This window comes from Neopelma chrysocephalum, unplaced genomic scaffold (genome assembly GCF_003984885.1).
Source record: "Neopelma chrysocephalum unplaced genomic scaffold, ASM398488v2 Primary Assembly neopelma1_128, whole genome shotgun sequence".
Classification (NCBI taxonomy): Eukaryota; Metazoa; Chordata; class Aves; order Passeriformes; family Pipridae; genus Neopelma; species Neopelma chrysocephalum.
In genome coordinates, this window is record NW_020897790.1 from 669951 (window position 1) to 696128 (window position 26178).

At 44.9% G+C, this 26178-nt stretch overlaps 1 protein-coding gene and 1 long non-coding RNA gene across 10 annotated transcripts in view; one reads left to right on the forward strand and one right to left on the reverse strand.

Annotated features, from left to right (window-relative positions):
* On the forward strand, positions 1-25417 carry USO1 (USO1 vesicle transport factor). Of its 9 annotated transcripts, none has more exons than XM_027698524.1 (27): positions 1-105; positions 322-408; positions 528-592; positions 4710-4789; positions 5765-5776; positions 8067-8167; positions 9045-9147; positions 9306-9361; positions 9618-9738; positions 11086-11264; positions 11709-11849; positions 12609-12697; positions 13204-13358; positions 13603-13814; positions 14644-14664; positions 16372-16482; positions 17138-17256; positions 17453-17634; positions 18522-18643; positions 19361-19499; positions 20235-20398; positions 21001-21090; positions 21853-21939; positions 23292-23390; positions 23838-24053; positions 24445-25008; positions 25049-25417. In XM_027698524.1, exons 1-26 carry the CDS (start codon positions 40-42, stop codon positions 24520-24522), a joined length of 2895 nt encoding a protein of 964 aa, XP_027554325.1. In that variant the 5' UTR covers positions 1-39; the 3' UTR covers positions 24523-25008; positions 25049-25417. The 9 variants fall into 9 exon arrangements, with proteins under 9 accessions (XP_027554325.1, XP_027554327.1, XP_027554326.1 ...); XM_027698526.1 differs by having other exon boundaries at positions 21853-21933; XM_027698525.1 differs by having other exon boundaries at positions 13609-13814.
* LOC113974952 overlaps positions 421-26178 on the reverse strand; it is a 33350-nt gene continuing 7592 nt past the window's right edge. Inside the window, exons 2-5 of the long non-coding RNA XR_003536708.1 lie at positions 15110-15201; positions 10061-10192; positions 9383-9552; positions 421-634 (exon numbers count right to left, since the gene is read on the reverse strand). This is a non-coding gene — a long non-coding RNA (uncharacterized LOC113974952). The remainder of the gene's footprint in view (positions 635-9382; positions 9553-10060; positions 10193-15109; positions 15202-26178) is intronic.

Genomic DNA, 26178 nt, shown 5'->3' on the forward strand with positions numbered 1-26178 from the left:
CGGAGCGGGAGCGGCGGGGCCGGGCCGGGCCGAGCCGCCATGAACTTCTTGCGGGGCGTCATGGGCGGCCCCAGCGCCGGCCCGCAGCCCTCGGGCGCCGACACGGTGAGCGGGCTCGCCGGGGGGGCCGGGCAGCCCCGCGGGGTCGCGCCGGCAGTGCCGGTGCTGGCCCCGCTGACAGGCCCGGGGTGTGCCCGGGGCCGCGGGGTGGGAAGGGGGCACCTCCTCTCCCGTGCGGTGCCGGAGCCCAGAGCGGGTGTCGGGAGCCTGTCCCGCGGTCCTGCCCTGCCGCCTTAGCCCGGGTGTTACGTACCTTTCCAGATCCAGAAGCTCTGTGACCGGGTGGCTTCGTCCACGTTGCTGGATGACCGGAGGGACGCTGTTCGCGCTCTCAAGTCGTTATCCAAGGTAAGTGCCAACTTCCGAGGAGCCGCATGGATTTGAAGTACCTTTGCCATGTACTACTAAAGAAGCTTTGTTTGGTGTTCGGGCTTCGACCGCTGACAAATGTGGTTTTCTCCGAACAGAAATACCGGTTGGAGGTCGGCATACAGGCCATGGAACACCTCATCCACGTTCTCCAGACAGACCGGTGAGTGCTTCAGCCTCCTCTGGCTGGGAACGGGACCCCCTTCTGCTGAAACAACAAATACGGAATCAGCGCTCTGAACTGACAAGACATGGAGGGAGCTGTGTTTCTAATAATTCCTGTCACAGTGGCTTTTTGTGATGATCAAGTTTATCAGAGCATATTCAGAGGGGATAAGGACAGAATTCCAGGGTCTTGGATGAGGGACAGAAACACCACCTCAAGAGTGAAGGTAGTACCAAAGTGTCTTCATGCTTCTCAGCGGTTACTTTTCACTACTGTGGGAAGGCGAGTCCAAAATGACCATGTTAATTAAATACAGGGCTTGAAATAACCCACATCAGCCTGTTATTGGGCAAAAGGTGAAGTAGGCACAATTAAGAGGAAGTGAATGAAGTCATCAGGTGTGTGCTTTTGCTGCTGTGTTAGAAAACGAATTGGCAGAATAATTCTGCCTTGGGTAGTAATGCAGGCACTGACACTGAAGGGTTCAGGTGAACAGGAGAGCAGGATGCCAGGGCTGCTGCTGTGACAGATGACATGAGTCTGAATGCTCTGTGTGGACCAGAATGTTGTATTTGTGGAGTCCAGTGTTTGAAATATGTTATCTATCTCTGCAGTTGATTGCATTGCTGTACTTAATAGTACGCACAGGATGTAACATGGAACCTGTTTGCAGTGCTGGGATTGGGACAGTCTTTCTATCTGGATTTGAACCATTAAGCTGATAAACTGATATAAAACAGCCTTAAAGTCTTATGTGGAATACCTGGATGTGCATACATGGGAAGGAGGAGTGTGTCTCGATGTCAAGACAAAGGACAGTTAGGAAAGCAGCAGTTGTGTGTCTGGAAGGAGGCCTCTTGCTCCCTTTATGGATGTAAGACACGAAACCCTTCAGTGCTCAACCCAAGGCTGCTGGTGGAGGCCTTCCTTGCCCAGCCAGTTATGCCAGCTGGGAAGAAGGTGTGGGGCTGCTGTCTAGGTGAGTCCACGTTATTCATCTGCCTGGGTAGTTAAAACTGAATGTCTGACCTGGTGCAAACAGCAAAAGGGAAGGTTATAGGAGTAACTGTCCCTGATATGGTGGGGAAGCCCTTCAGAAAAACTAGGTTAAGGAGCCTTGCTTTCATCTGCTTCTCTGCTCCTGAGGGCACATTTCAACTTGGAGAAGGGAGGTGGGGCTCTACTCATCTCCTAGCTGAGATGCCAAGCTGAACCCCTCAGGGCAGGGACTTGAGGCTTTTCTGTGCTTTTTGGGCTCCAGTTGATCCTTGGGAATTTGTGTATCCTGAGCCCCTGCGGATGTTTTCTGTGACTCAGGCTGCAGCTCGAAAAGCCATTAAATACATGTTTGTTTTGGGTTTTCAGCTGCAGAAATGCTGTCTGCCACAGGATGTTGGTAAATTGGTTTGCTGTTGCCAGCATGTCAGCCAGCCCAACGTTGTGTGCCCTGGCTTACTTGAGAGAGCATTGTGGGCCCTGTGTCTGACCAGTGCAGGTGCTAAAGGTGCTGGGGTGCTCTGTTTGCTGTCTGTGATGGTAGAGGTGAGGGGCTTAGGATTATTTCAACACAAATCCAAGCCAGCTCATCTGAATAACTGGTTAAGTGACTCCCAGGCTCAGCTGTCCCCTGTGCCCAGTGTGACAGGCATATTGAACTGAGGCAGGTTGGCTGACAGAGGGCAGTGCTGTGGTTGCTGTTTCGGTGTGTGACCTTTGGTACCTCTCCAGTGTCCACCTGAGGCACCCTAAAGCTTTCTGCAGCAGTAGAAATGCTCTTTTCCACCTGTTGTTCACTTGCTTTGCAGTGCAGCTGCATAGGATGAGAAAAGCGAAGTCAATGGCTGACTCAAAGTGTCTTCTCACATGTCACTGTTTTCATGTGAGTCACTCGTGCTGGCTGTGCACATTGTGTTGCTGTGAAGTTTAACATTACGGAAGGTTTAATTTGATGAGGGAAGGTGTTTCTTGTGTCCTGCTCTCATTTCTGTCCTTGGATTTTGGGCTGTTGTTTCAAATTAGTTACAGCCTTTATCCTGGAACAGCAATATACCATTTCCTAGATGGAAGACAGCATTCTACCCGTTAAAACAGTTTTCCATTGCCTGAAGCTCTGTCTTCTGCTTGAATGTTTAAAACTTGTTCTCTAGCAAACTGGCTTCTTGGACTAGTGTTCCAGCTCTGTGCATCAGCCATCCTGGAGCCTGAGTCAGCTTTACATTTTCCAGATGCTTACACACACCAGAGTTCTTATGCCATATGTTTATTTTGTAATATAAAGTAGGATGTGGTAGAGGACTTGTACTGACGAGCTGTCTAGATGTTGCTACATCCCACCTGGGATTATTTTGAAAAAAGCTTGGCATTGACTGTAGAACAGGCCAGTACTACTGAACTGTTGGTGTGAGAGAAGGCACAGGAGTGAGAAGCCAACTTGATCTTTAACTGTTTTGTCTCTACGTATATTAGAAGGTTTTTGAATTTCAGTGTGACATTTGAAAGAGCTTAGAGCCTAATGTGTGGACCTAAGAGAACTGTTTTTCCTAAGGCACAGACCACAGTTATATATGTGTAGGACAGCCCATCCACAGGTGCCTTCCCTTCCATGTGGTTCTGCTCTGCTGTGGTTTGTGAACTCGGAGCTCTGCCCTGACATCTGGGTTAATGCCATGTCAAGTCACAACTAGCAGAGGCAGGATGGGGAAGGTGGCCTGTGCAATGCAGCAGTCCAGCACAAGGGCTGCATCTTTTATGGATGCCTAACAATAGAAGTGTTATTTCGTGACTGATTGTCACTCCAGAGAAGCTGGACAGCTTCAGTCTGAAGAGAATAATCCATGAGATGTGGTGTGTGCTGAACAGCAGACGGCAGAAAGGCAGTGAACAGCAGAGGTGGGATGCTGCCGTCCTCATTTTGTGATGTTTCTCTTTCAACTACAGAAACATGTGTACATTAAATTTGCTTATTCTTTTGTAGCTGCTATGATTTCCTTAACAATGGAAAGGAAAAGCAAGGCCACAGCTTGGTGGGTGTTTGTAGGTTTCCAGGAAACTTCTGTGTGTTATTAGATGTGGAATTGTTTCAAGTCTATGAGAAGGAAAGCATATACTTTGTAGTAGTGTATTGAAGAACTAACATGACGCAGGGAAAACATGAGCAGGCTGGAGATGTGATCATACCTGCTAGGTGAGACCATTTCCATGGATTAAAAGGTGAGGTGGTTTTTCAGGCCTCTGCTCTGAACCAGCCTAGCAGCCTCTTAAAATGCAAATCTGTCTTTGGTGTGGAGCCTTACTTGGCATGCCTTGGTATGCCTTACACAGTGCAGGCAAGCACTTAAAGTCAGCATGAGGTCTTTTTTGACAGCATGCTTTTCAGATACTTGGCAAAGTCATGCCAGTACTGTGAGGTGTCTTTGCAACCAGAGGTACCTTTGTCTGTGATCTTAGCTTTTATTTTCCTTTGTTTTTTGACAACTGTGCTTTGATTGTTTTCTGGTTTAAGAGCAACAAAGCAAGCAGCAGCAAAATGGCTACACTCTTCTCCTGGACTCTTGGCTGTGTCTTGGTTGTAGTGCAGGGTTTACAGATGGTTCAGTCTTGGTAATGCAGAAGAAACAGGTCTGTCCTGAGGCAGGTCTGGGTGTGAGCAGGTGAACTAATGCTTTGGGGTTAGCGAGGCTGCCCTGCAACTTCATGGGGATGCTTGGAATTCAAAACCCCTTAATAACTGGGTGTAGCTGGAGAGGCTGGCCTGTTTGGAAGAATCCAAAGCTGGTCCTGCATTCTTCCAAGCTTTGGCTGGGGTTCTGGCTGACATCCTGGGATGGTGCTGAAGCTTGTCTGCAGCTTCCTCGGGTGACTTCCTGGGAAATGGTCTGAAGCCTTCCCAGAGCTTTTTCCTGGTACACTTGAGGAACAGATTGGAGGGAGTGACTCAGGAAATAAGACACACCTACAGTGAAGCTTCCTGTGGTCATCTTGTGTCACCAGACTTGCTGAGGCTCGCCTGGGGGAGCAACCTAAAGCTGCAGAGGGAACTGCCTGGGCAGAAAAGCGATCTTGTAAGAGTAGTTGGAAATAAGTCATTAAAGAAAAGTGGTTCTTTCATTTGCAGTTCAGATTCTGAAATAATTGGCTATGCCTTGGACACTCTCTACAATGTAATATCGAATGACCTAGAAGAGGAGGAGCAAGGTAAGCACTCAGTAGTAATAGTTGTATTAACTGTGGGGCTCCTTTCTTTGGGGCTTTGTTCAAATCATCATCAAATGTGATTTACTAATGCTGAGACTTGCTTTGTTACTGTGTAGCTGTTAGGACAATGCTAAAAATCTTGTATGCAGCTTGCATTAAAATAACACTGATCTCTTGCTTATTAATTTTAAAAACTATGTTCTGTGAACAGCAGTCAGGTTGGAATGGGATAGTTGGTTTTTTCTAGTTTTGTAAGTTAAAAATCAAGTAATGGTTTGTTATTGTGAAAGAATAATTCTGGCTGTTACTGTCAAATGGGACACTACAATCTGATGATTTAACAGAGATGTTGAGATGTAAGATCTCAGGTACCTGTGATAGTGATACCATGTAAGTATGAAGATGTTTTTCATCCCTGCTGTGGCACTTTACAGAGTGATTGTGCCAGTCCTTCCCAAGGTGTCCAAGCAGCCACTGTACAGCAGGGCTGTGAAAATCCATGCCACTTTCTTGCTAGGCCATCAAAGCTGGTCTCAAAGGTCTATAAATGTTATTCTGAGCAACTATCAGATGGTTGCTTGGCTTACTTGCCTTTCTTTTCCTTGTTCCTCAACTTCCCTGATCTTAATGAAAGATGTTTTGAACAAGGTCAGAGTCTTACAGTGCTGGTGAATCCATGTTTGTGGTAGTGCCTTTGATTATGGGCTGGACCAGAGTGTTATTGGCAGTCTCTTAAAATGAGCAAACAATTGTCAAACTGGAGTTGTGTGAGAGATCACCACTCTTAAAAGAGTAAGGGGTGGTTTGGTTCAGCCCCTTCCATAAAAACTTTCCAAAGGAGTCAAGGCTGCTGTAGGAAGCTGGGATGGCTGTTTGGGAAACCTGAGCTTATGCTGTCATGGGTTGTGTGGTGTGGAAAGCTGTTCAACTTGTAAACCTGTCTCTTCTTTCTTTTTATTTTATCTGCACTGACAGATGACTCTGAAGGTAAAAGAACCTTTACTTGTATGAATATGGCACTTTAGCCCTAGTTGCTACTCACACCAGTAACACTTGCTGGCACTTAAAAGGGACACTGTAAAAACCCGAACTGGAGCTCAGGGGAAGCACTTTGCCTTCTGCTATACACTTACTCCTTGGAGCTCAAGTGTTTCCAATTGGATTTCTCCTGTGATTTGGCATGTTGAATGCCAGCTGATCTCTAGAGATTGTATGATAAGTTCTTGATAAGGATGTCATAAAACTGTGCAGCTCCAGAACTGGTAGGATTTTCATGGGCTGAGATCTGTGAACAGGGTTTGTTTGCAAGAAGCCCCAAAGTTGGACACAAATGCATGACTGCGCGAGAGCATCCTTCACAGTGTCTTTTTTAAGCAATGCATGTTAAAATAGCGTTCACTTTTATTCCAAGTCACCACTAATTCTTTCCACGTCCTCCTTTTTTAAACTGATTTTATCAAAATGCACTTCACCTGTTTATTTTGGGATTAAATTCTAGTTTGCTGTGCTGCTTGTTAGTGAATTGCTAAGAGCTGATCTTACCAGATGGAAGTTTGTCTTTTATTTGAGAACCCTGTGAGTGTCTAGATTCAAAGAGCAGTTATGGGTAGAAGGCTGATGGCAGGATCTGTGGTGTATCCATATAAGTGAAAGATGCAGTTTCCCTTTGCCTGTTTTTGTCCAGCTCCCTCTTTTCTTTAAATGTAGCAGAAGAAATACTTACAGAAAAAAGCAAGAGCTGAGAGAGAAAAAAGGTGATTTGGCCCTTTCATAGAAGAATCCTGAACTAGAGTAAATAAACTAAAGCAAAGCTGAAAGAGGCTGTGCAAGCTGTGGGTACTGCTCAGGTTTTGCCTTACCACCTGGAACTTGTGCAAGGACAACAGTTGGGATCAAGAGTTCAAACACCTGCTATTTGCAGCTGGGCTTGGGAAAAGGACAAGATGTTCAGTCACAGCTCATGGAAAAGTCAAAATGACATTTTTTGACTTAATTTTAAAAGTAAAATGTTTAGGGTTTGGGGCTTTCTCTCCTTGGCTTGCAGCAAACTACAGTGTGTGTAATCCATGTCTTGTTGATTCCCAACTGAGTTGCCTCTTACTCTGCAGAAGCTGAGCTCGTGTGGAGTTTTTATTTTCATTTATGTAAACCAGGAGTGTGCCAGACTTGCTAAGACCCTCAGCTTGAGAGAGCTCACTATGGGATTTATTGTGCTAGCTGCTCCATGCCCAGGCTGCTGTTATTTTTGCACACAGTCTGTCCTCTCTTCTATCCCTTCTTTGTAGTATTTCATCGTTTTTGCAGCAAGAAACTTACAGGAGAGTGTTGCTGCTTCTCTGTCCCTCTTGTAAGCTCTGTACTGCTAAGCCTGCTGAAGGGGGAAATGCAGCTGTATGACATGGGAAATGATCAGCTACTCTGTCTAGAAGGCCAAACAAAAGACTTCTGCTGCACTGGAAATCCTTAGCAAGTAGATGTTACTGATTCCTTGCAGTGAATCACCATGGCCAACAGTTGGAATTAGGTTCATTGAATTCATGTTCTTGACACCAGATTTGTTCTGCCATATCCCCCAGCAAGTGCAGAGCTTGGAGATGGTGTGTGGTCTTTGACCCTTTTTATACCTGCTCAGTTGTTAATGGTTTATGTCTCCTTGATAAGGCTGTAAATCCTGCACTTCAAGTAGGAGGAAAAATCCAAAGACTCTTTAGATTTAGTCAGAAATTCATTGGCTTTACTGTTTGTGTTCTGTTAATTTATATTATAAAAAATCTGTTTCCCTTGGGATTAGAGTTGCTCTTCCTCAGTTTTTCAGCTGACATTCCCTAACTGTGCCAAGCACTAGTGCCTACATGCCATTGCTTTGTGGGGCAGTTATGTAAATTGTTACTCAGCCTAGAAAAACAGCAGTGGTGCAGAGATGCTGTCTGCATGTTTTTGTCACTTTGTGGGATACTTCTGCATTTGCTTTCTGTTCATGCAGCAGTGGTGTGACGTGTCCTTTGCTTTCACACATCAGTGAATGGTCCTTGTGGGGAGCTGCTCTCCTGCATGGGGATGTCCTGCTCTGAGACTTGAAAGTTACTCTTACAATAATGTAGGGGTTTTGTTTTGTGAAAAGCTTGTTTTGGTGTTTGTCCTGAAAATAATTCCATTAACATTATACCAGTGACTCAAAGTCTTTTGGTCACCCCTGGCCTTATTTTAGTAAGAATAAAAATCACAGCTGCTGAGTTGTTCCAATTGTGTTGTAATATGTTGTTTTTTACTTTTTCAGAAGAAAACTCGGCAAAACAAGTCGATGATTTGGGAAGTCAGTTCACAGAGATTTTCATTAAACAGCAAGAAAATGTCACTCTGCTGTTGACTCTTGTAGAGGTGAGTAACAGTGTTGTACCTGGGCTGGAGCGAGCCATGGTTTTGTCCTAGTGAAGCCTGTGTGAGGTGTGCTGCCATCTGGTGACTCTGGGGTTGGAGGGGACTCAGGACTGACCTGGATGAACACCATTAGTGCAGCTTTTAAAGCAGGGTAACATTGAATAGAATCACAGCATCTTTGAGGTTGGAGAAACCTCTAAGATTGTGGAGTCAACTGTTAACCCAGCACCACCATGTTCACTGCTAAACCGTGTCCCAGAGTGCCACAGCCACATGTTTCTGAACACTTCCAGGGGTGGTGACTCCACCACAGCCCTGGGCAGCCTGTTCAATGCCTCACCACCTTTTCAGTGGTGAAATTTTCCCTAATACCTAGTAATCCAAGCCCCCCCTGGTGCACCTTGAGGCCATTTTTCTCTCATCCTGTTACTTGGGAAAGGGTTTTAGATACTTGATTAGAAACAATAAAAATTATTGCTCCCCAAACAGCAGCAGCTGTGACTCATGCAAGGATAATTTTTGAGATCATTAAATGATCATGAGGCAGTAATGTCTGAGATGCAGTTCAGGTGGCAAGGGTGACTGCTTTCTTGCAGCATGGTATGTTTAACTCACTTTCCAATGATTTTACCCTCCAGAATTGCCTCTTCACTTGCAGCTATTAAAAAATTTTGTTCCTAAACTAAAAGTATTATGCTTGAAGAGAGGAACACAAATACCTTTTTTCTTTTCCTTGGTAATCCAACTTGAGTATGATCCTGTGCTTTTCCCACATGGAAGCCATGTTAGGCTTTCAGCAGTATTAAGCATCTGTCAGTGTATCTGAATTAAATACTGAGGGATGGATTCCTTAACATACTCCTCTCCATCTCTGCAGGAATTTGATTTCCATGTCCGTTGGCCTGGAGTGAAGCTACTTACATCTCTTTTAAAGCAGCAAGGCCCCCAAGTGCAGCAGATCATTCTTGTCAGCCCCATGGGTGAGTGGTTGAATTCACTGCTGATAACCTTGGAGCTGGAAGCTCAGCAGACATGGCAGAGGGCTTAGAGGAGTCTTGAGCAAGGGGTCTTGAAGACCCCCAGCACAAACAAGCTGCACCTTTTAATGCTACTTTTTAAAAAAGTGTGTTTCTTGCAGGTGTTTCCAGACTCATGGATTTACTGGCAGACTCTAGGGAGGTCATACGGAACGATGTAAGTACAGAAGGAACTTACCCCTTTGTTCTGTGTGGCCACTTGGCATCCTCTGTGTTGTACATGAGGGGACCACTGCCTGCTGTCCATGGTGGGGTTTGAGATGTGCTGACTTGCAGGGCATGAAGTCTAGGCTTGTGGTCCTGGCTGAGGATTGTGCTGTTCATTGAGCATCCTTCTGAGAGCTGTGACTTGAGAAAAGCAATGGAGTTCTGCAAAAACTAAGCTGAATTTTTCCTCTCCCCCTCCTGTCAAGGGAGTCTTGTTGTTACAGCAGTTGACCAAAAGTAATGCAGCCATACAGAAAATTGTTGCCTTTGAAAATGCCTTTGAGAGACTTCTGGATATCATAACAGAGGAAGGAAACAGCGATGGAGGTAAAGTCTAAGACTTGGTCTTGTGCTTCTGCACCAACTACTAGGGGATATTTACTTTAGGTTTACCCCTACTTACAGTGGGTAATCAGACCTGGGTCAGTGGGTTGAAGGATCGAAACTTCCACTGGTTGTAACAAACCAAGCAAAACCAGATGTACCAAGTAGCAGGGCTTCAGTGTCTTCTGAAAACTGCCAGTTAAAACATCAGCTAACCTCTCTGAGCACATGTCAATGAGTCAGTGTGTTCTTGCTTGGCTTAGGCCTGGGAATGTATGTACTTGGAATGGCAGTGTCAGATGCGTGTGCTGCATTTGTCACTTACAGAATTAAGCATCTGCATTCCTCCTGTGAGATCCTTGGATGCCTGGAGTGGCTGGAGGTAACAGCTTCCTGAGCTCCTTCAGCTGCTCTAATAACTTCAGTTTTCTGGTCAGCTCCTTGCCAAGTGATTTACCTGTTGGGATAAAGGATAAAAAAAAATGAGCAAAAATAGTGCAGCACTTTGGGGCTCTTGTTTTACTAGCAGCACACAATGAGTTTACCATCAGTTGTAGTTCACTACACAGTCTATTTCAGTAACATGACAGTCTGCTGTTGATGACCTTTTTGTGGGCTGCAGGAGCAGCTAATGCTTCTCTTCCAGCTCAGTTATTCCAGGTATGTTGGCATGGAAATATTAAGCAAACCTTTGATTTAAAGCTGCTATTTTCAGGCAGTTAATAATTTTAGGAGACTTGCTATGTAAATTCCTAAGTGCTAAGACTTCTCTGCTTCCCCCCCTACATATCTGTTCCTCTGATAGGAGGAACCTCTATCTGAGGATAACACGAACTAGAAAGTAGCTTTGAAATGAGTTGAAGATGTAGCCAGTTATTGAAGAGAACGAATGTGTAACCCAGGAAGAAACTGCTGCTTTGGAACCACAATGCAGTTCAGGAGGAACTTCATTTGAGTGCATATGATAGACAGTGTAGTCTGACACTCAAGTAGGTGAACTTCAGGACACAGAGTGATGGTGAGGTTTTGTTTTAGGTTTTTCCCATTCCTACCCACTTGACTAATGAGCTGTATATGCTTTGGAAATTTGCCCTGGATTTGTGGAAGAAAAACAACTATGATTTCCTTGGAAAATATGGTGAATCAACATCAATGTGTTTAGAGTGTCCTTGGATTACTTTCTTAATTTGTGAGGTTCCCAGTTCTTGATCCAAGCGTAATGTGTGTTAAGAATGAAGAGCTCAGAAGTGTGTGCTCTGTTCTACCCAACACATCCTGCCTGCAAGGGGAAACTAGTTTGCTTCCATTTTTTCACTTGTACTTTGATTTTTATTTTTTTTCTCTCATCAGGAATAGTAGTGGAAGATTGTCTCCTCCTCTTACAAAACTTGCTGAAGAATAATAATTCCAATCAGAACTTCTTCAAAGAAGGTTCCTACATTCAGCGTATGAAGCCTTGGTTTGAGGTGGGAGATGACAACTGTGGGTGGTCTGCACAGAAAGTAACTAATCTTCACCTAATGCTGCAGGTAAAACCCTTCCCCTAACTCCTAAGCACTAATGCCAGCACTTTGTCAGCTCCCTTGTGGTGGTGTCATGTCACAGCTGTGAGACCCATGTGTTCCCTTTAGCTCAGAATGAGCTGCTGATGCTCATGAGCTGTGCTGCTTTCAGCACCTACACTGCCAAAGGTGGACCTGTAATGGCTGGTATATCACACAACTTCATGTAACCTGAGCTGCAGCAGCAAGTTAAGATCAAAACATGATCAGGGATGTTCTGTGTGAAGAATCCCCCTGTATGAAACTCAAAATGAAGCAGCCATAGGTAGCAGTGAGATGAACATTCTGTTTTTTTCCAGTCTCTGTTTTGAGGAGCAATTCTATTTCATGGTAAACCTCAAATGAGCTTGGTTTTGCATTCCAGAATGTCTTGGGCTCTCCTCACATGGAAATGTTTCCCTTTTTTCCCAGCTTGTGCGGGTGCTGGTGTCTCCCACCAACCCTCCTGGTGCCACGAGCAGCTGTCAGAAGGCCATGTTCCACTGCGGGTTGTTACAGCAGCTCTGCACAATCCTCATGGCAACCGGGGTTCCTGCCGACATCCTGACAGAGGTAAGAGGGGCAAATGGATGTAGGGATGGGGGCAACCACAGAGGGGTGGTAACAGCAGTCTGCAGGGAGAACCAGTTGCTGCAGAGACAAACTGAATATTTGCTAAGCAAGTATTTCAGATGCCAGAGATGTCAGCTTCCTCTGTGGGCAGCATAAATGGGAGAGTCACTTGCATTGTGTTCTGCAAGGAGAAAGGATTTGGATTTGCTTACTTTTTCTGCTGGATTTCAGCATATCCCGGAGCAGCAGAATTGATCTGTGTTTTCCTGGTTTGGGGGTGGGTTTTTTATTGTTTCTCTTTTGTGAGAGTCTTCAAGTGTTCTTATTTGGCAGGCTTCCAATGATGAGGAATTCTAGGTTCTAGAAAGCCCTGTCAGCAGTGGATTGAGTGCGGGCTGGTTACTCTGTTGCTGTTTTTTGTTTCATAAAAGGTTTCACCTTTTCACTTTTTTAAAGTGTCCAGTTGAACTGGCTGGCACAGCAAAACTGATCTGGCAGAGAAAATTAAGTTGGAGGTGACTGGGTGTGGTAGAGCCACCTGAGCTCTTTGTCCCTTAACCTTAGCTCAGTGTTTCACAGCTCCTAAATGTTTGATTTCATGTGCAGTGGTTTTACTGAATTGATCTGTGCTGAGGCTTGGTGTGTGCCTTTACATACTGAGCTGTCAGGGTCAGGCTGAACAACTTGAAGTGATCTAGGTGGTAGATTATGGCTTACACTTCAATATCTCTTTAACTTTTCTCTCTGGCCTTTCCCTAGACCATTAATACTGTATCAGAGGTCATCCGAGGATGCCAGACCAATCAAGACTACTTTGCCTCTGTAAATGCACCTTCTAATCCACCAAGGTAGGGGAAGAAAAGTGTTTAACTGTGGTAGTAGTGTATTGGTATGGGCCATGATAGTCTAGTCCCAAGGACTATTTAAATTCAGAGCTGGAATTAGGATCTGGAGCAATACCTTGAAGTTCATGTGGGGTGTATTGGGTACAGCGGGAAGGTGTCAGGTGTGTTTGTACAGAGACGAGGCCTAGAATTCGTGTTTGGCACCTGAAAACTGAATGAGCAATAGCAGAGAAATTCCTAGATTGGATCAGCTGCCCTGTCAGCCAGAGGACAGTCTACAAGAGCATTTGGAGGCAAAGAAGATGGATAATCCATCTGCTGTTCTGTGTTTTAAGTAACTGAAAAACTTGAGTAACACCTGGTATTTTAATGCTGTTGTTTAAAATGGCTATAGATGCAGTGGTAGGCCAAGATATCTTTCCTTACCTGTATAACACCCTTCAAATTGTAGCTGTGGTTGTCTGCATTCACAGCTTTGTTCTGATGGCTTTCCCTTCCTTTTCCTCCAGGCCTGCCATTGTAGTCCTGCTGATGTCCATGGTGAACGAGAGGCAGCCCTTTGTGCTACGCTGTGCTGTTCTCTACTGCTTCCAGTGCTTCCTCTACAAAAACCAAAAAGGCCAAGGAGAAATTGTGTCCACGCTCCTGCCATCCACCATTGACGGTAGGGCAGGCCTGTGTGGCTGCAGGGAGCCCTGAGCTGGCACTGTGCTAACACACCAGCTGCTGTCCTGGGGGGAGTTAGTACCTGCTGTTCAGGGTCTGATCTAAGCAAGGCAACTTGGCTTAGGATTGCTCTAAAACCTCAACTTTTGTTTGTTTGCTTTCCTCCTGGATTTAAAGTTTGTGCTGCCCTAAATACTTGGCTGGTTTTGTGGCTTGTTTTAATCTCTTGGCCTCTCTGGTAGCTACAGGTAACTCTGTCTCGGCGGGTCAGCTGCTCTGCGGGGGCCTCTTCTCCACGGATTCCCTGTCCAACTGGTGTGCTGCCGTGGCCCTGGCCCATGCCCTGCAGGAGAATGCCACTCTGAAAGAGCAGCTGCTGAGGGTCCAGCTGGCAACCAGCATTGGCAACCCGCCCGTGTCCCTGCTGCAGCAGTGCACCAACATCCTCTCCCAGGTACGGCTCTGCCTGCACCCTTGGGATACAGCTCTGGGTGTCCTGGGAATGCAGCTCCTGGGCAGGGGCATTGCAGGGACACAGGTGGCATAATGAGGAGGGTTCTCTTTTGCAAGTGGTTTTTAAGCACTGGTTAAAGCACTCTGTGCTTCACAGGGAGGAGAACAGCAGCAAATGTTGCTTTTCCATCACATGGCTTCTTGATGCTGCCTGCTCTCAGATGCCCTGAAGTATCCAGCCCCAAACTTGGCTTAAGAGATAAGGCCAACTGGCAGGATCCCCAGTGATGATGTTTTTGTGCTCAAGAAGTGCCTGTTTGGTATTTAACCTGGGCCTGCTAACTAGAAACATCGTGAAAATAGCAGGCTCTCATGTATTGATTGTTGGCTTTCCTATGAAAGGCTAAAAGCTTTTTTTGAACTTGTTCAACATCTTAATACCTGGCCTGGTAAATGCCCAGTGAGTGAAGTTCCCCTCCTAGCCCATGCCTCCTTGTGACATTCCCCTCTGTTATAACCATCTGGGGGGGAAAAGCATGTGGCATAGTAAGGAGCTAGTTATTCTGGTGGTAATTAGACTGTTCCTGCAAGTGCAAATTATGTCTGGAACTTTGAATTCCTTCATGTGACTTCTTTCAGTTGCTGTAGCTTAAAAGAGCCAGTACTCATTTTTATCTTCTTCCTGGCGTTTTCACATATGGTAGATTTGAGTCAGTAAAACTGCTTTAGGCTCTTCAGTCCTAAATAATAGAAGGGACTCAAACTGGGGGGGGTGTGTCTGAACTGTGTTCCACTTGAAGGTTCTCCAGTAATGTGTGTGTAACTTGCAGGGTGATAAGATCGACAGACGGGTATGTATTTTTTGGCACAGCTTGGGTATTTTCTTGCCAAAAGCAGGCCTTTCCCTCTTGTCTGGGGTTTGCTGGGGAGGTTTTCTTTAACTGCTTTTTTTTGTGTTTCCACTTACAGCTTTGTGTTGCAGTGGGTTTGGGTTTTCCCTGGCATAACAAACTCCTTGTGTCTCCAGGGGATTCTCTGGGGGTGCTCCACAGAACTATGGGATACAGGGCAGCACGGGTGCTTTTTTTGCAGTGGGGTGGACTCGTGGACCATCTGTTCATGTAACAGATGTGCTTTCTGGGAAGGAAAACTAAAACTGGTGGAAACACTGTTTTCTTACTGGCCTGTAGCAAACAGCTGGGACCATCTGACATGGGAACATGCTGCTGGTGTCCTGACTGCTGAAGGAAAAACTGTTTAACCTGCCTTCCAGACATGGGGTGGTGTTCTACTTACCAGCAGATACTTTAACCTTGCCTCTACTGGTCCTGAATAGCTGGGTTCTCATTCTGAGCAAATGACCCCTGAAGAGTTGTTTGACTTCCAGGCTGTTAATTGAAGCACAAAAAATTATTGCTGCTGTAAAATAGTTTCTTTTCCTCTGTTGATCACAGCTGTCCTGAGGGGTGGGGTTGTGTTGTTCCCAAGCCTGAACTGTAGAAAAGCAGCCATGGAGCGCTGTCATCTCTGAGTGGGTGTTACCGTGGTGTGCCTAGAAAATAGCTGTTGTTTATAGAGGGTGTTTGGCACTGTGTGAAAATCCTTAGGCAGAGCACATCAATTTGACCTCAGAATAGGAAGCAGTGCATGAGAATAAATGTGGTTTGCAGCTGCTTCCAGCATAAATTGCGTGCTCTAAGTGCTGCGCTTAGTAATTCCATGTAAACAAAAGTAATTCCATGTTTCTGAGTTAAGGGTGTGTGCCAGTGTTCTCAAGAAGCTTGAGGTGTGCCCACGTGCTGTAGGGCAACACTGCCAGTGCCAGGGGTTATTCCCAGTATGGACTGGTTAATAGTGCTGGGCCAATCAGAGCCAGTATTTAGAAATGGAAGTGAGGGAGCACTTTTGCTTCCATCTAACTATTGACTGTTGGAAGAGATGGATGCCTGTTTTAGCACAGCTGGACCCAAAACCCTGCAGCAGAGACAGAATTAGTCAATTTGGAGATAAAACTGAATTTTCTTAAGTTGAAAAAGGAAAGTATTGCAGGTAGCATTCCTGTCTGAACTGAAAGCCACTCCAGTATTATGTTTCTTTGACCTAGAAAATACTAGGAACACTTGGCAGTTTTTAGTCAGCAGGGCAAGTCTTGGTGATGCATCTCTTCTAGGGAATCCTTACCTGACTAAATGTACACCTTGTTCCTTCTTTACAGGCATTGTGTGTATGTTCCTTTGTGTCACCCTTGTTTTAATTACAAATGCAGAACTAATGTGTTATGACTTTATATTGGTGCTAACTTGCCTTGAGTCATGTTTCACATCTGTGTTGCTTGCTGGTGTGCTCTGAAGACAGTTCAATATGAATGGTTTAATCTCTGTTTGATCCAAGCACTAAAGCTGTTTGCAGAATAGCTAAAGAATGGGTGGTTTTTACAGACATGACTTGCTTTTAAAATGATGAGGTGGAAGTAGGTGAGTTCTGATCCAGTACAGCTTTTTTTTTTTTTTAGTCATCCACTGTGTAAAGGTGATGATGGAGAGTTTTATTCTTTGCAGGGCAGCAAAGTGCAGACCAGGGTTGGACTACTGATGTTGCTTTGCACTTGGCTCAGCAACTGCTCCATTGCTGTCACCCACTTCCTTCACAATCCAGCCAATGTACCTTTTGTATCCTTGACCTGTTTGTGGATAGAACCCCTTGCCTAGACATTACCTGGATTATTCATTTTCAAGTCAAAGGTTTGTCTAGATGAATTTACAGGGATTCTGCATGACATGAAAGAAAATGCACTGGGCCAAGAGACAAAATGAGCCTTTTGTTGCCAGTGCTCTGCATACCCTGCCCTGTCTGTAGGATGCACATACCACAGTGCAGTGGAAAAGCACCACAGCTGGCCAACCAAGTGAGCTGTTACTGCAACAAGTCCACTGATGATTTTTAGTGTGAATTAAGCTCATAATCAAGTGGCAGGAAGAGTGTTCATACTTCTGTTTAAGAAGAAATTCTGTGCTTGCTTTTCAGGAAAAAAATACTGAAGTCTGTAAGGCTAAACTGTCACCTTATCTACATTGCAAGTCCTTAGTTTTGAAACAACTAAATCTCTTGGGTTAAACAGTTACTGAGAACTTCCAGGGAAACCACTGATTACCCAAGTCCTTCAAAATAGGAGTTAACTCTGCAAGGGTTTTACCAGCTCTTTTGTCTAATATTTAATCAAGCTTGGCCTTACGTGTGAAAATAAATGGGAATGTATACAGGGAGAAACCCATTGCATGTGCTGTGATGCTGAAATATCTCCAATATCCTTAACAAGAGCTCCAGCTCACAGGGCAGATAGCTGAGAACCTGGGAGAAGAGGAGCAGCTCGTCCAAGGCCTGTGTGCACTTTTGCTTGGCATTTCCATCTACTACAACGACAATTCCCTGGAGAATTATAGGAAGTAAGTATGATGTAGGAATAAAAGGACTGTAGGGAAAGATTCTGTGAGTGGCAGGTGGTGGTTTAAGAGGCTTTTAACTGGGACAGGGCAGTGGGGTTGAGACAGATAAGAGTTTCAACTGCAACACCTGCCATGAGGGAAGGAGGGGTTCACTTCTCAGTTGTTGCACTGGGATTGATTTGTCTCTTGCTTTTAGAGAGAAGCTGAAGCAGCTGATAGAGAAGAGGATTGGCAGGGAGAACTTCATTGAGAAGCTTGGCTTCATTAGCAAACATGAACTTTACTCCAGAGCTGCTCAGAAGCCCCAGCCTAGTTTCTCTAGCCCAGACCACATGATGTTTGACCATGAATTCACCAAGCTGGTAAAGGAATTGGAAGGTGAGATGTTGCACTCATTTCTCTAGTTTGTGATGAGCTGGTGGCTACCAAATGTGCTGAATGTAACTATCTTAAAGTAGTGTGATGACACAAAAAGGCTACAGGAATAGTTGGAAGTCATCATATACCTGAGCTTGCACTTAGTGTTTAGTAAAAATACTTAAACTGGATTACTTGATGTTCTTAGGTGAAATGATTCTTAATAGATTCTGGGAGTTACCACACTGGCCAGGAGGTGTTTACCTGTTCTCACATGGAAACTTGAGTATTGAGCAGATGTGATGATCATAAAGGCTTGATTTGTGGAAGTACACAATCCAAATATTGGCTGTTTCCAACTGTTTCGTGAAGAAAACTTAATGCTGAATTTCCTGGCTTGCTAGGACATGATAGACACTTGCTTTAATCTTTTCTGTCCTTCACAGAATAGACAGGTTGTCATTGTTCTTAACACATAGCTGGTGTCCTGTTTATTAATATAATACTTATACCTCAGACTAGAGAAGGAAAAGGCCTTGAAACAGCAACTGTAAATATGGCTTTGCCTGAGCAGTTTGATTTGCCTTTTGCCACTGTAGTTCAGAGTCTTGCACTTATTTGTACAACCACTTGGGCTGCAGTTACAGTGCAGACATTGTGGAAGTAAAACACAACTTTTCTGATAGGATGGGTTCAAAGCACCCATTTAACTTGTCTGAAACCAAGTAAAGCAGTAAGTGTGCAAACCCTGCAATTAAAAAAATGACCACTTGCTATTAAAACTTTGCTTTTTTTAATGTGCAGGTTGAGTTTATGAAGCCATGAACTCAAACTGTGAGATTTTGGGACTCTTTTGAAGACAAAAAAAATGGAACTGGGCTGTAATTGACAAAGACTGTTTTTGACAGGTGTTATAAGTAAAGCTATTTACAAGTCCAGTGAGGAGGATAAAAAGGAGGAGGAGGTGAAGAAGACACTGGAACAGCATGACAACATTGTGACTCACTACAAAAAAGTCATTAGGGAGCAGGTAAGAGGGCATTACCCTGTACATGTGCCTTTACAAGCTCTTTGTTTTGTCTTCCAGAGGCACTGCAGTGCAGTTTGATACCCCATTCCAAAACAAGTAACAAGGAACCTTGCAATGCAGAAACACTACTAAAAACACCTCTGCCTCGGTTTAACTGAAATATCAGTGTTTAGAATACTGGATAAGTTAATTTTCTTTTTTTCTTGAGGGGCATCTGTTCTTGTGTTGGAGAGTTTCTTCTCAAATGAGTAACTGGAGAACTTGCATCCCCTCAGAGATGCAGTTCTTAATTCTGTGCTCTCACCTTTGGAAAGGTGACAGATGAAATGGGGCTGAAGGAAGAAGTGGTTTGCTGGTGTAGTTTGAGTATTATACCTACTATGGATGGACTCTCAAAACCTTTTCTCCAGTGGTAGTTCAATTGTATGGTTGCTGCAGCAAGTAGAGGAACAAAGGTAATGAACTCAAACTGACAGCAGGTGTTGAGTTTAGGGATGAGGGTCTAGGGGACATGTAGAACTCAGGGGCACTTCTGAACCACCAGTGAGGCTTTAGTGAACATGGGATGTCTGCAGTTGCCATGACTTCTTTAAAGATTCTTGAAGTGGACTAAAGTGCAGGTCCTGTTAAGGCTTTTCTGTCTTTATTCACCTTCCTGACAGGATTGTTTTGAGAAGCGTTATTAGTTCTAAGTGCTTTTTTTTTTTCCTTTCACAGGACCAGGAGCTTGAAGAACTAAAGCAACGAATCAACACTTTAACATCTCAGAATGAACAGCTCCAGGCAACTGTCACACAGCAAGTGTCCCAGATCCAACAGCATAAGGACCAATATAATCTCCTCAAAGTACAGCTAGGTAGGCTTCATGAAGAATAATGTAAAATATGAGGAGGAATGATATAAAATCATGTATAAAATCTGCCTTTTGCTGGGATGTTGTGTGACTTCTGGCAAGCTGCAGCAGAGCTCCAGCAGACATGTCTGTTGGGGAACTGTGGCTACCAGGGAGCTGCTGGGAGAGGCTGCCTGGATTAACCAGGTTAATCCAAATCAGTTGCTGCCTGGTCAGGCTCAGAACAGGAACAGGTGGGCCACAGAGTGTGCTGAAGTTTGGATCTGGAATGAAAGCAGGAGTTGGGGAAGATGTCAGTAGGGCAGATGTGCAAGGTGAAGCCTGTTGCTGTCACTAGAGAAATTGCTGAGTGTTTAAATCAGGGCAGTATGTTCCAGTTGATTCCAAGGTCAAGATGCTTGATAAGCTGGTTATGACATAATTTGAAAAAACTCTAAATTATCTATGATTGGAAACAATTATCTTCCCTCTATAGAATTTGTCATGGCCTTACTTTGGATGGACTGAATGGCTGAAGCAGCATAAATACCTGAAGGAATGGCAAATTTAGAGCTCTTTATCATGTGCTTTTATTATTATTAAAGAATTCTTACGTACTGTGCTTTGCTTCTTGAGTTAGAATGGCTTGTATTGCCCTGTGGGGGAGAAGGGGGACAGGCAGTAAAGACTTCAAGTTGTGTGTTTGAAGCCAACTTTAGAATGATGTTTGTTTGATCTTTGTAAACTCCTGTTCCTTAGGAAAGGACACCCAGCATCATAACTCCCACAGTGACACGTTCCAGATGAATGGCATTCAGACAGAAGAAGTGAGCAAGTTGAAAGAGGAGCTGGAAGAATGGAAAAACAAGCATGAACTGCTGCAAGGGCAGTTAAGGGAAAAGGATTCTGTGATAGAAAAACTAGTAAGTGCTGTCTCAGCAGAACTCAATCCAGCTGCCAGTTCCTGGTTCCAAGTGTAACTTGCCTGAAGCTGTGCATGTCCTCATGGACAGCCAAGCTATCCTGACTAATGGCATGCTGGAAAGAGGGAATGTGGTAGGAGATGGCTTGAGCAGAGCCTCTGCTGCTTCGCACTGTTGGCACGAGAAACTTGTGCAGCTTTAGAATCAGTAGTTTTAGTGTGTTTTGGGTGGGGAAAAATGGTGGGCATCTCCTAGGAGCTTAGTGGGGGTAATGCCCCAGACCTGCTCCTGCTGGCCTGCCTGTCCCAGTGCAGGCTGACAGATGCTGCTTTTAGTGGTGCATGTCTCCTGCATCTGCACTGGGCAGGGATGCTTTTGCACCCACCTTAGAGGAGCTGAGGCTCCTCTGAATGCAGACCATTCAGCTGCTCTCATGTCACCAGAGAGCTTTGATGTGCCTTTCTGAGTCTATTTGCAGCTTCTCTGCTGGGAGTTTTGATCATGCAAGAACACTTTGCTTGCTCTTACTTTTTTTTTTTTCTGACAACATGACTATATTTAGGGTTTTCATTCTAAGGCTGATTTTTGTGTTGCTCTTACAGAATTCTTCCCAGTTGGAAATGGGAACCACAGAGCAGTCTTCACAGATGAGCAGATCTGGTGGCTTGGAGCACAATAGTGAGCTGCAGAAGGTAACTTGTGGCATTCCAGCAAACCTGGGCTGAACAGGCGTAGCTTGGGATGGGAAAGGAGCTTTGTCACCCTTCAGGGAGAAGCACTGATTCCTGAATGTGGTGCTGTTTTTAATCATCTATCTTTTAGTGATGGTCCTAATCTTGGAGCATCAAGGTTATGCATCCACAAAAAAATTAGTTTTCACTAAGCAGGTTACAGGCAGGACAAGACACTTGAGTTGTCAGACTTGCAGAATGTGCTTATCCACTGCAAAGCGTGTGTTTAAATGTAGCTATGGAAATTTCCAGGTATTAGATGTACAGCACAGACTAAGTGTTTAAATAACTGCAGATCCAGGAATTTAAGGTAGCTGTTGCTCAAAAAAATACCTGGCAGAGTTTGTCTGTTTGATCACAGGACTAATTATGCCTGGATTAGTAAGTTGTAGTGGGTTTGTGCTCTGAGAGGGATAATGGACAGAAGATGCTCATGGGAGTGTAGGTGGTGTGAAACACCTTGATGAACATGGCTGGGGCTCAGACAGGTGCCTTGCTTGGGCATTCCAGAGAAATGGGTTTGTAAGAGCAGGGTAGAAAATATTCTAGTTTGGTCTCCTGGGGAAATGGTTGCTGTGCTCCCATTGAGAGGGAGGCAGCTTTCCTCACATATATGCTAGTGTGAGGCAGTGAGTCTGGTAGCATTGAACTTGAGAAAAATATCATGTGAATAACTACCTTGCCTTATCAAATTAACTCTAAGTTTTTGTCTGTTTCCCAAAGGAATTAGAAATGCTCAGGAGTCAGATACAACTACAGGCTGCAGAAATCTCCAAGCTTCAGATGGAGAATCAAAAGCTACAAGTAATGGTACCAGTGCACAAGTTGCTTCTATTTTTTACTGGGGACTAAATCTTCAAGACCTGCCTTGCTGCTTACAGTGTCTGTAGCTGCTGTCCTAAACCAGTCTTGCTTTGAGAATACACATCAAGTGATTCCAGCAGCATTTTAAATCCAGTAATGAGTTATTCAGACAAACCCCTCATGAGAATAGAGGGGACTGGTAGTCAAGTTACTGCCCTGTGAGGGCACTGTTCCTTGGTATTTTTAAAAAAGCAAATACCAACTACTGGAGGTTTAAGCTCATACTCTAATAAAAGGAAATAGTTTTGTGAGACACAACTGTGATGTACATGAAAGGGATTATTCTTACAAGCATTGGAGGGTGCTGACTAGAAAGTTGAGGTACAGTTGAATGGCAAATGCGAGGTGCATCTGTCTGTGCAGGCTCCAAATGCTGCAAAGCTTTCCTTGGCTGGGTGCTGGAGTGATAACCCAGTAAGGCCTTACGGAATAGCTAAATAGATGTGACTGTCCTCAGCACTAGCAAACAGCTTTAGGAAGTGAACACTGAGCTACAGACCTTGAACAACACGTTGTAGGGAAGTGTTACAGACACTTCCACAGCCCACTAAACAGAGGAAGCTGCAGGAACATGGGCCACACAAACAGCTGCCAGACAAGTGTTTAATGTACAGCTGGTCAGAGAGGAAGGCTTTGACCACAGCTACAGTCACAAGTGTCAGCTGCTCTCAGGGCAGATGCCACTGCACGTGTGTTGGCCGTGTGTGCTCACGAGGCAGAGGTGTGTCTGTGTCCCATGGTACCAGCAGCTGTCAGGCCACCTCACTGCCATCCCACATCCTCCTGCCTCCCTTGCTTGGAGCATTGGCTCAAGTGTGGTACAACGGGGAAGGCAACTGGAATTTGTGTAGCTGACAGACAGTTGCCACATTATGGACATTATAACTGGGCAGGGCTGGCTGAGGCTTCACTAGTGCTACTTTGTAGTAGTCACAGAGATTTGGGTATTAAATCTAGTAAAAGCATCTTTGGCCCTTCAGAAGTGTCTCAGTGGGTTGGCTGTTACAGGGTCTGCCTAGAAGAAACCCTAACAGTCTGTTTCAACTCTAGCTTCTATGTAATAAAGGTTTGCACCTTGTGATCTCTTTGTGTGAACATGTGTGTACATGTGCATATGAGTTCACTGAGACCCCAAAATCACAGATCTGTTTGCTGATGCCTTGCAGCATGGGACGTATATAATGATCATACCTTGGCTATGCTGTAAAAAGACAAGATGCTTTAAGAAAATGACTTTGTAATATCTTAGCTTGCTGTGTTGGTATGTGAGGCACTGATAGTGAATTCCTTGTCCACAGAATGCAACTACAGATCCTGTGTTAGGAGACAGCGGTGCAACAGCAGCAACCAGCTCTGAATTGGAGGCACGACTGGAGCAAGAAATAAAAGAACTGAAGGTTGGTAGTGGGTGAACACCAAACCAAGCCACTACCTAATCAGCCTTCAGTTAGGAGGGCTTCTACAATAGCAAAGGTTTTGGGTGGAAGTGGTTTGTTTCCTTAGCATCCTCAGTGTCTCAGGCCATGTAGGGGAAGCTGGATGTCTCCTCCGTTTTTCCCTTGGGAAATGTAGGCCTTGTCTGCCTTGAAAGAGTTGGTAAGGACAGTCTAGGAATGAGCTGTACTCTTGCATGGCCAGTGCAGTTGGACTGGGCAGAAGGGAGCCCCAGTTAGTACTTGTCCTGGTAATGGTCTGGGGAAGGATGTGTAGGTGTGTGTGGGAGCAAGGCCACTGGGCACAAGGTGGGTTGGAGCTGTTAAAGGTAGCGTATGGAACGTGGCTTTAGGAAACAGCTGTTCCTGTGTTTGTACTGTAACCTGGTGTGGGATTTTTCCTGTTGCCAGAGTGAAGTGAAAGCCCTCTCTGAGGAGAAGGAGTCGCTGAAGCAGCACCTGGACTCCTCCAGCAGTACGGTTGCGATATTGCAAGATGAGAAGAGCAAACTGCAGCGAGAAGTCGCAGAATCCAAGAAGGAACAGGATGATCTCCTGGTGCTTTTGGCTGACCAGGATCAGAAGATATCTGCACTCAAGATCAAATTGAAGGATCTTGGCGTACCGGTAAGGGAAGGAATGCAGCCAGTGAGTTCTTGGGTCTGAGGCAGATCTGACCAGTCTGGGTATGGCAAAGCTTGATCCAAAAAGTCTGGTGAGGCCTCTTTCTATGTACAGAGGGGTGTTAAACGTACCAGAGGTACTTTCTCAACTTAATTTGGCAACCATCAGTAAAAGATGACCCCTGCCTCTTGTCCCCACTACTCAGCCACCTTTAGCAGAAAAGTAAAAGCTGTGACATTATGACAGTTGCATGTATTAAGCATTAATTGATCTGCCTGATACTCTGAGGGTAGCTATAAGCTTATCTGCACTCCCTAAGCGTTTGTCTTGCCTTCTACTGGCTGGATAAAGTCAGAGGTGTTACTGCTCACAGCAGATCTTCTATTAATTTCAGGTTGAAGATGAAGATGATATTGAATCTGGAGATCAAGGGGATGAAGATGAGGACGGGGATGAAGAGGAGCAAGACTAGAATGCTTTTGTGTGTTACCATGAAAATGAGATTGCATTGTTATTGGGGAAAAATCTATTACTGGTATACAAAGCAAAATATCTGCTTATGAGAAGCAGATGGGAAATGGCAACCGTGGGCCTAGTTACAAGTTACTGGAGTGTTTGAAAACCCTTCGTACTAGGTAAAGCAAACAAATCACCGTTTCAGTTCTACATGAATATCCCAAGTTGTACTTGTTTAGAAGTTGCTTTAGACACTGTTTAAAGCAGGGACATGACAATGCTGATGCCTCAGTTCATTGTCATTGATAGTCCTGTGCATTTGTCTATAATTAAATACAAAAGTATTTGGTTTAACACCTGTCACATGGAGTGGTTGCCCCTGCCTTGAGCGTGGAGCTTCAGGGTAGTTTGTGGCTTCCTCTAAAGAGCAGTGGGAGGCAGAAGGGCTGGGGTGGCCTCTGCCAGCCTGGGGGGCTGGCCCTTGGGATGCACCTGCAGACAGGTGTGTGCACCTGCAGACAGGTGTGTGCACCTGCAGACAGGTGTGTGCCTTGACACCTGACCTGGCTGCATTCAGACCCTCCTGGGGAACCACAGTGCTCTGCTAGTACCATGGAAGAGTTTCCATTAAAAGCTGTGCAAGAAAGGTAGCCTTTTGGAGAAGAATCTTTGTGGAAACCCAAGACCAGTACACTCTTGGAAAAGAACTAACATGCTACTGCGTCAGCATAAAAAGTTAAAATCTTGTTGACTACTTCATTGAGGAAACGAAAACTGCTCTGATTTATATAACTTATTTGGTCTTGATGAGTGAATAAAAGATAAAATTTTAAAAGAAAACTGAAAATGGTAAATGCATCAAATTCTTCTTTTGGTAATAAAAATAGGTATGTCTACTTAGCACTCATTTATTCTCTTGTCCTGTTTTAATAAAATATATTTTAATATACATAAGAGAGTCTAGAACTCATCCACTTTGGCACAATGCACGTACTGAAATACCACATGAGGCTCTCTCCACCTGAGTACAGAGAGTACACCCACTTCACTTTTTGATTTTTGGAACACTATGGATTTCAGTAAGTGCTTAACTTCTTTGGACCTTTTTTAAAAGTAAAATCATTTCTTAATCAGGTGCCAATATGCAGAACAGCAGGAAAGACAGACATAAATGGTACTTATAAGCTTTGCAGGGATGTTGTTTTTACTCCAACTCTGAGCATAAGTGGGGCACAGTAAGAGTGGTGGGCAGTGCCCAGGGCTGCAGCTGCCAGGCTTGGGAAGTCAATTTTACCAATACCTTTCTTTAAGACCCCAGCAGAGGTGACAGCTTCAGTACCCAGGTGTCCAGCGAGCACTGCCAGCAGTGCCACCCCCCAGGGAGCTGGTGACAGTTTGCCCATCCCTGCTTGGACAAGGCAGACCTACTTATATCTGCTTGAACCTCTTCCCCATTGCTGTCAGCTGTCCCATGAGGCTGCTTTTCTTTGGAAGCGTTGGATCCTGCAGGAGAGAGCGAAGGGGACAGTGGAGGAGGAGTGGTGTCAGTTGTGTATGTGGCTTTGTTGTGTATGGCAAACCTGGAAAGCTGATGTGCCCTGCAGGGTTGGACCAGTGGGGACATTGCTCCTCCCTCCCCGTGTCCTCTTGGGTTACCTGTGACCTTGCAGTC

What these genes read in the sequence shown, in the direction of transcription:
- USO1 (XM_027698524.1), top strand. Translation starts at nt 40, where the DNA reads ATGAACTTCTTGCGGGGCGTCATGGGCGGCCCCAGCGCCGGCCCGCAG. An exon ending in CATTCTTGTCAGCCCCATGG is followed by an intron (nt 9,148 to 9,305) that starts GTGAGTGGTTGA and finishes TGTTTCTTGCAG; the next exon opens with GTGTTTCCAGACTCATGGAT. An exon ending in ATCAAAAGCTACAAGTAATG is followed by an intron (nt 21,940 to 23,291) that starts GTACCAGTGCAC and finishes CCTTGTCCACAG; the next exon opens with AATGCAACTACAGATCCTGT.